Source organism: Bombyx mori, chromosome 7, assembly GCF_030269925.1.
Source record: "Bombyx mori chromosome 7, ASM3026992v2".
NCBI classification, from domain to species: Eukaryota; Metazoa; Arthropoda; class Insecta; order Lepidoptera; family Bombycidae; genus Bombyx; species Bombyx mori.
In genome coordinates this window covers 951,661-968,422 of record NC_085113.1, presented here as the reverse complement: position 1 = coordinate 968,422, position 16,762 = coordinate 951,661, and the positions used below count along the sequence as shown (strand labels likewise).

At 38.7% G+C, this 16,762-nt stretch overlaps 1 protein-coding gene and 1 long non-coding RNA gene across 7 annotated transcripts in view; one reads left to right on the top strand and one right to left on the bottom strand.

The window, feature by feature from the left end:
- The window catches only part of LOC134199126 (uncharacterized), a 35,229-nt gene extending 20,041 nt beyond the window's left edge, over positions 1-15,188 (bottom strand). The window contains exon 1 of the long non-coding RNA XR_009973479.1: positions 13,689-15,188. This is a non-coding gene — a long non-coding RNA (uncharacterized LOC134199126). The remainder of the gene's footprint in view (positions 1-13,688) is intronic.
- Positions 1-16,762, top strand: part of LOC101747065 (mucin-2) — a 91,333-nt gene that overhangs the window by 63,243 nt on the left and 11,328 nt on the right. For 5 of the 6 annotated variants that reach the window (XM_021353521.3, XM_038012033.2, XM_062669320.1 and 2 more), the window contains one exon: positions 15,198-15,267. In XM_021353521.3, coding sequence (XP_021209196.2) covers positions 15,204-15,267 — 64 coding nt within the window. In that variant the 5' untranslated portion in view covers positions 15,198-15,203. Of the gene's footprint in view, positions 1-12,637; positions 12,728-15,197; positions 15,268-16,762 lie in introns of those variants that run through there. The other variant, XM_004923262.5, reaches the window with a different exon arrangement.

The window sequence follows — 16,762 nt, the reverse complement described above, 5'->3', positions numbered from 1 at the left end:
GCGATCACGCCACGGCCCTATGCACTCGCGATCAAAAAACCGCGACGGAACCGCCTAGCTGCGTCCTGTGTCGAACACAGGGTCACCCCGCAAATTACCGCGGATGCCCCCGAGCCCCGAAAATAAATCGCCGCGTCGCCCGCCAAAACCGCCTCCGAGCTTCCGGCCCAGACATCAAAGACTCGGCACCCTCTGCGTCGCAGGCTAAGCCAGCGTTCGTTCCGGCGGCGGTGCCCAGTGTCTCGGCCTGGGCGAAACCGCTGCCGTACACGAACACGGCTACAACTCCCTCCTCCGCGATTCGTCCTGCCCCCGCGACTCGTCCCTCTCCCGCGACTTGCCCTCCGACCGCGTCCGAAAATCTCGCTTTAGCGATCGACTTCTTTCAGTCAATCAACTTTGAGCGCGTTAACGCTTTGGGCGACGCCATTCGCGCTGCCTCCACTGCACAACACTTTATCGCCGTTGTGCAGGAATACGCCGACGTATACGCGTCATTAAATACGTACGTCCTCCCCTCACTCCGCCGGTAATCAATGGCGTATATAAGTAGAATAAAGCCCCTATCCGTGACGATAGGATTTTTTAACGCTTACGGTCTCGCAAATCAACGTGATCAGGTTTCTGACTTTTTGCGTGACCATCAAATTGATATCTTTTTAGTGCAGGAGACCCTACTTAAGCCCGCGCGCCGTGACCCTAAAATCGCGAACTATAACATGATCAGGAACGACAGGCTCTCTGCCCGTGGTGGTGGTACCGTCATTTACTATAGAAGAGCCCTGCATTGCGTCCCGCTCGATCCTCCCGCGCTCGCTAATATCGAAGCATCAGTGTGCCGAATCTCACTGACGGGACACGCGCCGATCGTTATCGCGTCCGTTTATCTTCCACCGGATAAGATCGTTCTAAGCAGTGATATCGAGGCGCTGCTCGGCATGGGGAGCTCTGTCATTCTGGCGGGCGACCTAAATTGTAAACACATCAGGTGGAACTCACACACCACAACCCCGAATGGCAGGCGGCTTGACGCGTTAGTCGATGATCTCGCCTTCGATATCGTCGCTCCGTTAACCCCGACTCACTACCCGCTAAATATCGCGCATCGCCCGGATATACTCGACATAGCGTTATTAAAAAACGTAACTCTGCGCTTACACTCGATCGAAGTAGTTTCAGAGTTAGATTCAGACCACCGTCCCGTCGTTATGAAGCTCGGTCGCGCTCCCGATTCCGTTCCCGTCACGAGGACTGTGGTGGATTGGCACACGCTGGGCATCAGCCTGGCTGAATCTGATCCACCATCGCTCCCGTTTAACCCGGACTCTACCCCGTCTCCTCAGGATACCGCTGAAGCCATAGACATCTTAACATCACACATTACCTCGACATTAGATAGGTCATCGAAACAAGTTGTAGCGGAGGACTTCCTTCACCGCTTCAAATTGTCCGACGATATTAGGGAACTCCTTAGAGCTAAGAACGCCTCGATACGCGCCTATGACAGGTATCCTACCGCGGAAAATCGTATTCGAATGCGTGCCCTACAACGCGACGTGAAGTCTCGCATCGCCGAAGTCCGAGATGCCAGATGGTCTGATTTCTTAGAAGGACTCGCGCCCTCCCAAAGGTCTTACTACCGCTTAGCTCGTACTCTCAAATCGGATACGGTAGTAACTATGCCCCCCCTCGTAGGCCCCTCAGGCCGACTCGCGGCCTTTGATGATGACGAAAAAGCAGAGCTGCTGGCCGATACATTGCAAACCCAGTGCACGCCCAGCACTCAATCCGTGGACCCTGTTCATGTAGAATTAGTAGACAGTGAGGTAGAACGCAGAGCCTCCTTGCCACCCTCGGATGCGTTACCACCCATCACCCCGATGGAAGTTAAAGACTTGATCAAAGACCTACGTCCTCGCAAGGCTCCCGGTTCCGACGGTATATCTAACCGCGTTATTAAACTTCTACCCGTCCAACTCATCGTGATGTTGGCATCTATTTTCAATGCCGCTATGGCGAACTGTATCTTTCCCGCGGTGTGGAAAGAAGCGGACGTTATCGGCATACATAAACCCGGTAAACCAAAAAATCATCCGACGAGTTACCGCCCGATTAGCCTCCTCATGTCTCTAGGCAAGCTGTATGAGCGTCTGCTCTACAAGCGCCTCAGAGATTTCGTCTCATCCAAGGGCATTCTCATCGATGAACAATTCGGATTCCGTACAAATCACTCATGCGTTCAACAGGTGCACCGCCTCACGGAGCACATTCTTGTGGGGCTTAATCGACCAAAACCGTTATACACGGGAGCTCTCTTCTTCGACGTCGCAAAAGCGTTCGACAAAGTCTGGCACAACGGTTTGATTTTCAAACTATTGAACATGGGCGTGCCGGATAGTCTCGTGCTCATCATACGGGACTTCTTGTCGAACCGCTCTTTTCGATATCGAGTCGAGGGAACCCGCTCCTCCCCACGACCTCTCACAGCTGGAGTCCCGCAAGGCTCTGTCCTCTCACCCCTCCTATTTAGCTTATTCGTCAACGATATTCCCCGGTCGCCGCCGACCCATTTAGCTTTATTCGCCGACGACACGACTGTTTACTATTCTAGTAGAAATAAGTCCCTAATCGCGAAGAAGCTTCAGAGCGCAGCCCTAGCCCTAGGACAGTGGTTCCGAAAATGGCGCATAGACATCAACCCAGCGAAAAGTACTGCGGTGCTATTTCAGAGGGGAAGCTCCACACGGATTTCCTCCCGGATTAGGAGGAGGAATCTCACACCCCCGATTACTCTCTTTAGACAACCCATACCCTGGGCCAGGAAGGTCAAGTACCTGGGCGTTACCCTGGATGCATCGATGACATTCCGCCCGCATATAAAATCAGTCCGTGACCGTGCCGCGTTTATTCTCGGTAGACTCTACCCCATGATCTGTAAGCGGAGTAAAATGTCCCTTCGGAACAAGGTGACACTTTACAAAACTTGCATAAGGCCCGTCATGACTTACGCGAGTGTGGTGTTCGCTCACGCGGCCCGCACACACATAGACACCCTCCAATCCCTACAATCCCGCTTTTGCAGGTTAGCTGTCGGGGCTCCGTGGTTCGTGAGGAACGTTGACCTACACGACGACCTGGGCCTCGAATCAATTCGGAAATACATGAAGTCAGCGTCGGAACGATACTTCGATAAGGCTATGCGTCATGATAATCGCCTTATCGTTGCCGCCGCTGACTACTCCCCGAATCCTGATCATGCAGGAGCCAGTCACCGTCGACGCCCTAGACACGTCCTTACGGATCCATCAGATCCAATAACCTTTGCATTAGATGCCTTCAGCTCTAATACTAGGGGCAGGCTTAGGGACCCCGGTAACCGTACTCGTCGAACTCGACAAAGAGGTCGACGTGCAACCTAACCCATGCATCAGCCCGCTGAGTTTCTCGCCGGATCTTCTCAGCGGGTCGCGATTCCGATCCGGTAGTAGATTCATTCGCGAAACAATTGCTCTTGAGTTGTTAGGTCTCCTTCGGAGGCGCTCGGGCAGTTGTTAGCAAATTCCACCCCTCTTGGCTGAGCCTTTGCTCGCCCACCTGTCCTGGTGAAACTGGAAAGGCCTTCGGGCCACCAGTAAACTTTCAATCATAAAAAAAAAAAAAAAAAAAAAAACATGGCATTACTTTTAAAAACCTATTGCAACGTAACGCTGACAAATATGTTCATTTGACACTTGACACTTGATGTCAATTATCACAGCTTCAAATTCTAACACGTCCTAATAGAGCGGTAATTTAATTTGTAATACCGAAGATTTATTGCTAAACAAGTTTATTAAGAGAAGTAATTTCGTAAATTACAATTTCGTAGTCACAAATGACCTTTTGGTTTCAATAAAATCATCGGATCATTGGCAGTTTGATAAATTATCGATTTATAAATACTCATATCATCGATTATGTTTTGTTTGACAGCCATCAAAATTGACATATTCGTTATTTGATGCTTCAAAAGAAAACTAAATTCTTTTGATATGTGTACATATTAAACAGTTTTATCTATTATTTATTAGAAATTAAGGGGTCAAGAACTGGGGGGGAAGAGGAGAAAATAGGTGTAAATAGTACTACCTACTAGATAGACAGTAACTAATAATATGAGGGTTTTTGTCAATCTATACAAATTAATGAAATTGGAGTATCTGTTCGTAATAATAAAATAACCACTTTTTACTAAATGTGTAACTATGTATACACAGTACATATACCAAATTTTTTTTTTCATTTTGTCTGTCTGTATATTTGTTCCGACTAATCTCTGGAACGGCTGGATCGATTTTGACGAGACTTTCACTAATAGGTAGCTGATGATATAAGGAATAAATTAGGCTATTTTTTTAGACTAGCTTTGCCCCGCGGCGTCAACCGCGGCTAACATCGCGGGACCCAGCTAGTAGTAAATAAAAAATGAGTATAACTTTATTATTGTAACACGCTTTTAACTCATATAGAATCTATAGATCTTGTTTTGATTTTCAATTCGGCTTGTATTTGCTTGGTATTTAAAGAACTATTATATAGTTAATTATTATAACTTCATTGATCTCAATTTTCACGAACAAACAACTTTTGATTTTCAAGAGGCACGCAGAATTCTAGCAGCACGTTTGCCGACTCATCACCAGTTGCACCATGAAATTAATCTTCAATAGATACATTTAATAAAATTCAAACAGCACAACAACAACAACAACAAAAAAACAAGAAGTAACCTAAATTGATTAGCAGTTTTGTAACAAAACGTACAATCATAAAGACAGTAAAAGAAAATAGTTCATTGTTTATGTAAATTGTTTTGGAACAGTGAAGTAAACAACAATGTTAACCTCATCTATGAGAATTATTTAACATAACCGTTGTACTGTCGCGGACAGAGAAAAACGGAAATTCTATACTAATATTATAAAACTAAAGAGATTGTTTGTTTGAACGCGCTAATCTCAGGAACTACTGGTCCGATTTGAAAAATTATTTCAGTGTTAGATAACCCATTTACTGAGGAAGGCCATAGGCTATATAGCATCACGGTAAAGCCAATACAAGTGGAGCACAAATAAAGAATGTTTCAAAATAGGGTTTTAAATAGTCGTCGTGGCCTAATGGATAAGACGTCCAGTGCATTCGTGTTCAGCGATGCACCGGTGTTCGAATCATTGGCGGGTACCAATTTTTCTAATGAAATACGTACTCAACAAATGTTCACGATTGATTTCCACGGTGGAGGAATAACATCGTGTAATAAAAATGAAACCCGCAAAATTATAATTTGCGTAATTACTGGTGGTAGGACCTCTTGAGAGTCCACGCGGGTGGGTACCACTATCCTCTTCCACCCCCATAAAAAATTGAGTTAGCTTTAACGCGGTCGAGAAGTTTAAAATTCGCAATAAGCAGACAGTTATCAATATTTCTTTTGTTGAATGAGGCTTAGGCTGTATACATATCGACGCTTGAAAGGCAAACATTACTAAGCGACAGTAACTGCTTTGTACATAAATGATAGGCAATAACCATATTCAATGCGCAAAAAAATATATTTGTAGGTCGATTAAAATCATTTCAATCCTACAACTACTAGCTAGATTCTACTACAGCTAGATTCGTTAAAATAAATTTTGTTTTCAGGTATTTCAACTTTAAATTAGTCTACTGTAAAGTTCACGCATTGTCGCTTAGTCACGTTTGCCTTTCAAGCGTCGATATGTATAACATAACATAAATATAGCGCAAATTTCAAAATACTTAATGAATCATTCACCCTCTTCTGATGCTTGTCTTAAAAATGGAAATCTGTAGAGAAGCCGGAAAGCCCACTGAACTGTTGATGATTCCGTGCTGTTATTATTGATAAAACCTTCCCCCTGAAAAATATCTCTATACATATATAAAAATGAATTGCTGTTCGTTAGTCGCGCTAAAACTCGAGAACGGCTTAACCGATTTGGCTAACTTTGGTCTTGAATTATTTGTGGAAGTCCAGAGAAGGTTTAAAAGTTAGATAAATATGAAAATGCTCGGAATTAATTAAATAAATAACAATTTTGTTTTTCCTTTGATGTGTCCCCCGTCGGTCCGATTTCTTTTGTTTGTTTTAAGTTTATTTTATAAAAATTTTTAGGTCTTTTATTTATCGTTTGAGGCACTACGAAGTCTGCCGGGTCAGCTAGTTCTACAATATAAATCACAAATGAAACATAACAAGTACCAATTTCGTCATCTCACACACTAAATATTACTTTTATAATAATCATTACTGATCGTTAGGTTGCAATGAGCACTTGTTGATTGAAGATGTCCTCTTTTTTTTTGTTGCTTAGATGGGTGGACGAGCTCACAGCCCACCTGGCGTTAAGTGGTCACCGGAACCCATAGACATCTACAACGTAAATCCGCCAGCCACCTTGAGATATAAGTTCTAAGGTCTCAAGTATAATTACAACGGCTGCCCCACCCTTCAAACGCGTTACTGCTTCACGGCAGAAATAGGCAGTGCGGTGGTACCTACCCGTGCGGACTCACAAGACGTCCTACCACCAGTAAATATGCGAGGAAAATATTATTGTTCACTTCTATGAATCAATTACGAACTTTTGCAATTAAATTAAATCCTTAAGCGACTCAGTGTCGAGTGTAAAATGTATTTTTTCATCCGCCAGTACACAACAATACCCGGTAAAGTTGCGTAAGGTAAATAACCGCTGATCTTACCGCGATGCGGAGTTGCTTATATTCAACCACTGCTTCTGTTTCACAGAAAGCTAGGTTTCCTTAGACAAATGACTGGCCCTTTAGTTGCTGAGCTTTTTTTATTTATTGCTTAGATGGATGAACGAGCTCACAGCCCACCTGGTGTTAAGTGGTTACTGAAGCCCATAGACATCTACAACGTAAATGCGCCACCCACCTGGAGATATAAGTTCTAAGGTCTCCGTATAGTTTCAACGGCAACCCCACCCTTCAAACCGAAACGCATTACTGCTTCACGGTGGAAATAGGCAGGGCGGTGGTATCTACCCGTGCGGACTCACAAGAGGTCCTAGCACCCGTAAAAATGAGTTATGATGGACGGACAGTAAATGGAACTCGACGATATGGCACCCGCTTTGCTGAGCTGAATGGTAACTTATGTAGTGTGTGTAAATTGTAGAGTATTTTGGAAAGAGTAGAAAAATCCAATCGAAACTCACAGACGACGTTGACCGATGGGTATTGTGGGGTGAGTAGACACTAAAAGACATCTAACTACTTTTTACTGGTGATAGGACCTCTTGTGAGTCCGCACGGGTAGGTACCACCACCCTGCCTATTTCTGCCGTGAAGCAGTAATGCGTTTCGGTTTGAAGGGAGGGGTAGCCGTTGTAACTACACTGAGATCTTAGAACTTATATCTCAAGGTGGGTGGCGCATTTACGTTGTAGATGTCTATTGGCTCCAATAACCACTTAACACCAGATGGACTGTGAACTCGTCCACCCATCTAAGCAATAAAAAAAATATTTATAGGTATACATAATATGTGCAAGTTTATTTCGAACATGTCGTTAGCAAGATTTTTTCAAATATCTTATACCTTATTCTAAGATGGCTACCTACCTGCTTTAAAATAATAATCAAGCTCGCCGAATAAATAAAAGTTCTGTGGTAAAAATTAGCTGCTTAAGTGCACTATATTCGTAAGATCGTGACCGACAGAAAGCTCGATCGTGCTTATGAAAGTTTCATAATAAAACCCTTGAAGATAGTAAAGCGATAAGGAAGTTACCATTTGTAGTCTGGTCTAAGTGGTTTTGACAGAAGCGATTTTTTTTTGTATTGAGGGGAACGAACTATACTTAGTTCTTGACCCAAGAGCCGAGAGTTTGGGGCAAAGTTGAATTTTGAATACTCTACTGAATCAACAAAACTATCTACTATAATTATATAGTTCCATTAGCTTACAGTAGTACAGTCTATAAGCAGCCGACACTCGTTCAGAAATATCGAAAAATTCATCTTAGGCGGTAGCACTGAGTACCCTACTTCTGGTGATCTTTATTGTGGTAGCCTTTCTGTAATTATTATAATTATGTACCACCACCACAATCAGCCAGAAACTAAGTACGCCTTCCGATTTAAAAGATATCCGTGTCAAATAAAAAGGACGTCGGCTTCTATCTACATATATATAAAAATGAATTGCTGTTCGTTAGTCTCGCTAAAACTCGAGAACGGCTGGACCGATTTGGCTAATTTTGGTCTTGAATTATTTCTAGAAGTCCAGAGAAGGTTATAAAGGTAGATAAATATCAAAATTCCTTTTGTTTGTTTTAAGTTTATTTTATACAAAAGTTTAGGTCTTTTATTTATCGATTGAGGCACTACGAAGTCTGCCGGGTCAGCTAGTCATTACTAAAAAATGACCGGGTATTGCGTTATTTAGAAACACATTTTGAACAAGTGCTTATTCGCGGAAATTAATTTCAGTATACATCATTTTTACATGAACGGTTTTATTCGTGGGGTATTTTCTCCGGCTTGTGTGAGCGTCGTATCATAAATGTTCTAACTTGGACCACAACTACAGATCCACGTGTAATCAACCGGTAGCTACACTTTGCCCTCAAAGATTATAGATTCAATGAGCAACGCGCGCAGACCGTTCATCTTGTTGACTGTTGAATAGTTGACTGGCCACAAAATTTCATACGGTATCTCCATTAATTAGAAAATTGCATCTCAACATACTGTTATCTATTTTAAGACAATTTTCCTTAAAAGTTTCGTTTGAATTCTAAAAGCGGACTCCAATGTCAAGATAATTCTAACAATATTGACTGTCTTGTGTCGGCCTAAATTGCCACCACCGTCTGTCCCATGGGTGTCGTAAAAGACTAAGACCTTCTAAAAGAAGAGCAGACATGATCGCAGAGTATTTATACCATCTCACTAGTGATAGGACGCACTCTAAGCCCGCATGGGTAGGTACCACCGCCCTGCCTATTTGTGTGTAGGTTGTTGAAAGTAATTAGCACCAGCCAGCTTCCACCCAGTCGCCTTGAAAATCGACGGTCAGTAGCGGACGTCTTTATTAACTGGCCATTTTTGTTTGGAAGCTGAAATAGTACGTCATTAATACGCTTTTATTAGCTTCAGACGTATGTATGTTTGTAACGGAATCTTTGACCGTGATTTTGACCTCCTTCAAAACGTCGGATTAATTCGAAATTTGGTATAGTTATTAAGGACTGATGACAATTAAATATTTAAAAAAACAAAATTGATTAAATTGAAATTCAACAAAAAAATTAAAAATAAATAATAGTTTAAAGAAACTAACAAAATACGCTTTTATAGAAAATCCAACTAAAAATAGAAAATAAATTTTAATAAATTTGAATTATAAATAGGTATAAATAGTTACAAAAAATTTATGAACAGATATGAGTAGAAAAGTTATTTTGATAATATCCTAAAACGCACCCCACGCTTTTTTTACAAAAATAAAATAATTTTTTCTTACACTATTTTTAATTCAAATTTATTTAAATTTATTTTATAACTAAATAAAGAAAAGCGTATTTTGCCTACCTGTTCTAGTAACCTCTGAGAGTTACATACTAGAGCCACCGAGCGACTAGACCAGCTTACGGGGCTCTACCTGGTAATTTTTCTAACATTAGCGCTAGCAAGAGGAGAGCTTCGCAGAATCTGCCATCAGATCGGAAAAGCAGAGAATATCAATTGAGAACCTCAGTGGGCTTTGTCTCAGGGTTGCAAATCGGATTGAATAACATAAAAAAAAATTGTACTTCCTTATCGTGTCGTAACAAGAAAATTAGTTGATAAATCATCAGAAATCGTTTCAAAAATAAATCAATCACTGCCTGAGGTTAGGAACAATGGTGTTTTCTCTTTAACGATTCGCGTCAAAACTCTGCACGGATTCGAGTATATGGCTTAGATTTATGAACTGATCGCTGTCGGTAGGACGGTTATTTCGAAAATTTGTTGAAAGTTTCAATAGGATTTGATGTAGGCGTCAGGAATTTAGGAACGCGGTAATATCAGATTTTAACTGTTGCTATATTTACAAAATACAGATAAACATAATATTGGCTGCTACGTAATACGCATTCACAAATATAACATAATAGTTATACAAATGTTTATTTCAACAGCTCTGCGCTATGGAACCTTTTTAAATTATTTTACTAATATCGGAATACATTAATAAATTTATTTCCATTATAGATTTTGTATAGATGGAAAATGTACAAGAAAAACTAATTTATTTTTGCCTATTTATTTTATTATAGAGAATTTTGTTACGAAGCAATAGTAATGCTGACATTAATAATTACCACCTACCATTGATTACATTTACCATTAATGACTCTGTACCACCTTTGGTTGAATGGTAGAGAATGCCTTAGGCATTAAGTCAGCGTAGGCAGAAACTTGGCTCTGCCCCTGGCATTGCTGATGTCCATGAGCGACGATTACCACTTACCATCAGGCTCGTCTGCCTACAAAGGCAATAAAAAATAAAAAGTCCGCCAATGTAAATAAGACATGAAGTGTAAATTAATTAATAATTAATAAAGCAATAATTAGAGCCAGCACAAATCTACTATATGTATAATGTTGAGTTTTAACATTTTTAATGGTCTATTAATTTGATGGAGTCATGTGCGTTTCCTTCCCTGGATTCGCTTAAATACGCGGACCGCTTAAAAATCTCTAACGAACACTCTCTGTCTATAATCAAAAATGTTTGTTCATAAATATTCCCTCGAGAGCCAGCCGAGTCGCGGAGCTCAGATAAAATTCAAGATTTATAGCAAGCAACACAGGCCGTACTCCACCCGTCGTCGTGAGCTGATTTTCAGTTTTATTTAATAAATACAGGGTGTTCCAAACACTTTTTTTTTGTACTCATTAAAAATGAGTTGTTTAACTGATCTTACTGTCGGTGACTACGACGATAACGAACTATTCGAAACAACTAAACGCAAGTTATAAAATAAAAACAATACAAGCGAGATTAATGTCGCCAAAACACGCCAAACGCTATTATAATAATAAAATTTAGGAGCACGGAAAGGTACCACCACTATTTACACTAGCCAGCCTTTATATAAGCGATGTTTTTTTTTATTGCTTAGATGGGTGGACGAGCTCACAGCCCACCTGGTGTTAAGTGGTTACTGGAGCCCATAGACAACTACAACGTAAACGCACCACCCACCTTGAGATATAAGTTCTAAGGTCTCAGTATGGTTACAACGGCTGCCCCACCCTTCAAACCGAAACGCATAACTGCTTCACGGCAGAAATAGGCGGGGCGGTGGTACCTACCCTACGATTTTATAGAAAATCCTACTAAAAAAAAGAAAATAAATTTTAAGAAATTTGAATTAAAAATAGTGTAAGAAAAAATGATTTTATTGTCAAAAACCTGGGTTGCATGGTATCAGTAGTTATAAATATTTTATGCACAGATATAAGTAGAATGGTTATTTTGATAATATCCTGAAAAGCACCCCACGCTTTTTACCAAATTTCGAGTTAATCCGATGTTTTGAAGGGAGTCAAAATCATGTTCAAAGATTCCGTTACAAACATACATACGTCTGAAGCTAATAAAAACGTATTAAAAATACATATCCTATATTTTAAAAACACTATTAACTTAGGAATTATTTTAATGTCTCAGAATGACAGTTGCCCACGTCATAAAGTAAAATTGAAAGATGATTAAGTGATCAAGAACAACTACTAAATAATTACCCCTAAGTAACTTAATTACTTAATTGTGAACTAGTAATACTTGATTGGCTGCGTGATATAACGCATGAGCATGTAGTCTGTACATCAATTTATTACATATACGACATTTCTTATATAATACATGTGCATTGCTGTACATATTATGCTACCGGAAAATTATATCCGTGTACCGATGGGTTCCACTGTTTTGTTACTGGCAAACAGTTTTAAGAACAGGCTTATTTATATGTTTTAATTTTATTTGTTTTAATTAAAACTAGAAGTCCCGCAGTAGTCGAAATTCGACTATAATTAATTGGAATTGTAAGTTTGTACACTATTATGATTGTATTTTATACTTCTATAATCACAAATTTCGCCAAGACTACACTATAAAAAATATTAACAAAGACAAATAATATTTAATCTATTCTCAATTTGACAACAGACGTCAAGAACAAAAGCTTGACAATAAATAGTATGCATGCGTGTGTGCGTCAAATACAAGGTACGTAGTGTGTGTAATGTTTTCTTTATGGATTTAATGTATCTGTTATGCATTATTTTAAAAAAATATTAGCGTTGTGCACTTCTTCTCTATATTGTCTATAAGTGTAGAAAATTTCATACTTTTCCGTCCGCGCAATTTTCGTAAAAAGGGATACAAAGTTTTTGCTTCACGTATTAATATATAGATATGTACACTTAAAACTGAAGCTTGTCAGCCTTCTTTCGGGCCAGTCTGGTATAAATACTTCCTATAAAAACCTCATCTTTTTTCGTATTTTCAAAAGAATACTTAAAACGTCCTGTAGACAACAAAACTTTGACAGATAAACTTAAAATGGCGCCGAGAGCGTTCGCGAAATCGTGACACATTGCCGTGTGAATACAACATAGTATTTTATATCACGTACTGTATGTAAGTATTTCTGAAAACGAAAGTCGCATCCGGGTCGGATCTAATATCTGGTCACGTCTCCACCACGCCTTATGGTTTTCGCGTTTAATTGAGTTTTGTTCATTGTTATGTCACCATATAGTTCGTTCGTAATAACAGTGTAGTAGAAGAAATGAACGTTTTGAGATGGTTCCTTACTCACTCTTTTCGATTTCGATTACATTTGGAATGTTTTTTTGTTTTATTGCTTAGATGGATGGACGAGCTCACAGCCCACCTGGTGTTAAGTGGTTACTGGAGCCCATAGACATCCACAACGTAAATGCGCCACCCACCTTGAGATATAAGTTGTAAGGTCTCAGTATAGTTACAACGGCTGCCCCACCCTTCAAACCGAAACGCATTACTGCTTCACGGCAGAAATAATGTATTTTGATTGTTTAATTTAATAACACAAAGGAGTTACAAATTAAATTACAATTAACAAAAAAAAACGAACTAAATAATAGCATAAAAAAACTAACAAAATACGCTTACTTAGAAAATCGAACTAAAAAATAGAAAATAAATTTGAATTAAAAGTGGTGTAAGAAAAAATTATTTTATTGTAAAAAAGCGTGGGGTGCTTTTCAGGATATTATCAAAATAACCGTTCTACTGATATCTGTTCATAAAATATTTGTAACTACTGATACCATACACCCCATGCAAATAATTTTTTCTTACACTATTTTTAATTCAAAATTATTAAAATTTATTCTCAATTTTTTAGTTGGATTTTCTATAAAAGCGTATTTTGTTAGTTTTTTTAAACTATTATTTATTTTTCATTTTTTAGTTGAATTTCAATTTTTTCAATATTTTTTTTTTTGAATATAGAATGGTCATCGGTCCTTAAAAAGTATACTAACTTTCGAGTTAATCCGACGTTTTGAAGGGGGTCAAAATCATGTTCAAAGATTCCGTTACATACTATTATAACCTTCGATCAATAATAGTACTAGATTAAGGATCAGGAACAAAAATGAGACGCTCCAGTGGCCACGTTTGCAGACACGAAAACATCTTCATGTCTTAGAAAAAAGTTTAATAATGTTAACGACTTCAGTTTATTATAAACCTTAATACTTAAACATAAAGTTTAATTACCATTGCAAAATATATGTATTTAGGTCCTTTCGTCAGAAAAAGAATATTATGGAATAAATTTAAAATGTCACTTGAACATAAAAAGTCATCAGTACAAAAATATTTATTCTAAAATGATACTTAAAGCCTAATTTATAAGGTTAAAAATATTTGTTTAAAATTTCGGGCTTATTGTATTGTGGAACTAGATGTAGTTCTTGGTATTACATTTCAATGCTCAGAACACAGTAAATATTGAAAGACATAGAGTTGCAGAATATACATATTTGTTTTAGGTTTGTTTTGTATGGTCGCAACTATTTTTGACCGATTGAAAAAGTAGTAGATAATATTTGACATTGCCGCTATTACAACAAATAGGTGATAAAAAATAAAATTGAATAAAGTAAAAAAAATATGAAAGGAAACACGAAACATGTTTTCCACGTATTCTTTATACAGAAGTAATTAAAACAATAATGTAGGTTTAATTACCTTTAAACAGATTCAGTTTGTTATAAAGCTGTCTTTTAGAAGTCATTTTTATATGAGCGGTTTCTTTTTTACAAATATAATGTAATCTTATATCAATGAATTTTTCTATAATCAGTTTAATTTAGGCTTATTTTATGGCTGTGTTCGTTTCCCCCAGAAAACAAATCCTTTTCAGCATATACGCTTAAAATATTTACACATACATATAAAGTTTTTTTAATACTTTTTTGCATTGATTTGCCACCACCATTGAACAATTCTAGAATTTTTATAAGGGTTCTATATTTCTTCTCTTTCTTTCGCGACAATATATATCCATTGTGCACAGCGACAAGGGGCTACTAGGAAATCTACAAACAAAAATAACATTATAAAATAACAAAACTACTCTATGCATTCCCTGTCCAAGAATAGGTGATGTTTGTTACAATAGTTGGTGCCTTGTTGCAAACATTGGCCAAACAATTACAATATTCGTAAATTGTGTTTTATTTACAATATAATTGTGTTTATTATTTTATGAAAAACACTTAATAATATAAATTTACCAAAAAAAGATATTCCTTCCAAAACCTTGGTGTTACGGTGGTTTTTTACTCAGTTTTTGAACGCGCATTGCAGCGTTTTGACGTCTTAGTGTTGGCTATGATTGGACCATACTAATTTGAAATAAGACCACAAATTTATTTGTGGTCTTATTTTTCGGGCCGTTTTTGAAGCGCTAATCGCGAATCTAGTAGTATTATTGATCGAAGATTATAACATACATACGTCTGAAGCTAATAAAAGCGTATTAAAAATTAAACATCATGCCCGTTTGGCTTTCCTTGCGTATAAAACTATACATAACTATATTTTATATTTCCAGATAACAATGCGGTGGAGAAGAAGAAACAACATGGAACTTATATCAATAGTCCTTGCTGCGATGCTTCTTGGTATGAAACAGAATTTTTATATTTTTACTACAATAAGTATGGACTTAGCATTTACACCTTGGATATGTTTTTTTTTATTACTTAGATGGGTGAACGAGCTCATGGCTCACCTGGTATTAAGTGCTTACCGAAGCCCATAGACATCTACAGAAAAAATGCGGCCACCCATCTTGAGGCAAGAGTTCTAAAGCCTCAGTTTTAACAATACAATGGCTGCCCACCTTTCAAACCGAAACGCATTACTGCTTCACGGGAGAAATAGGCGGGGCGGTGGTACCTACCCGTGCGGCCTCACATGAGGTACTACCACCAGTAATTACGCAAATTATAATTTTGCGGGTTTGATTTTTATTACTCGATGTTATTCCTTCACCGTGGAAGTCAATCGTGAGCATTTTGGTAAATACGTATTTCATTAGAAAAATTGGTACCCGCCTACGCGATTTGAATACCGTTTCAGTCGCTACTAAGGATATTAAAGAGTTTAATTGAGTAATTACAATTTAAAAGGCTCAACAGGTAAAATTATTAATTTTTGCTTACAAAAAAAACTAAGAGCGAGAAAATAACATGGAGTGATTTTAAGAGTGACAAATAACCCTGACAAGATGACTTCAAAGAAACTTCCAGCACGAGTTAACTGACACAGCGAAACAAATTAAAATGTCGGAGGAACTTTACCAATAGATAAACCAATAGATAAATAAAGCATTATAGAATTAGCTATCATAGTCCAAAAGTAAAAAAGAACAACAATATCAAACAATCAAACATTTTACATTGTTTTAAACTACAACAATTCCAAAATTCAGGTCAGTGAAATTAACAAACCGCACGGCCGCTTTTATAATATTTTATGAATAAATATTTAATTAACTTTCCTGGGTGTCATTAAATTTTAATTTTGTAATTCCCGAGTTAAGATTACGAATATTAAAATTGCAAAATACAAAGGTGTGGCGGGACCTTGCGAAAATGTGTCTCAGTTTCGCTTGAGGTCGGTATTCAAGTCATTGCGTTCGTGCCGCCCGCAGATGGAAGCGAATTAATTAAAGCACAGAGGATTTTATTTTCCTATCTAATCGTTGATAGCTGGGACTGTTCAGGCTGCACGTGGTCCGGTAGGTGAGTTCACGAACTCAACTTGTGTCGTGGCGTGCAACCTCTTTGACAGGACATAAGACCTATAATGACTAGACATAGACAGACTAAGACAGAGATTTGAAAATAATTCGAAGAGAAATGGAACGAGGGCGTACGTGACCAGCGGCACGGCAGTACATTTTTTGACGTCCTTAAAGAGAGCCACAAAAAGATGAAAAAGAACGAATTGACCGTTCTCATATAAGACGACAATAGAACAAACGACCGTTTAAGTGACCTGCGACCGTTCCACTAGAGAGGATTGCTAACACTGGCCCTAGTAAGAGCAGGACTTCGCTGAATCTACCACCGGATCGGAATCGCGACAATCAAAATCCGGTGAGATACTCAG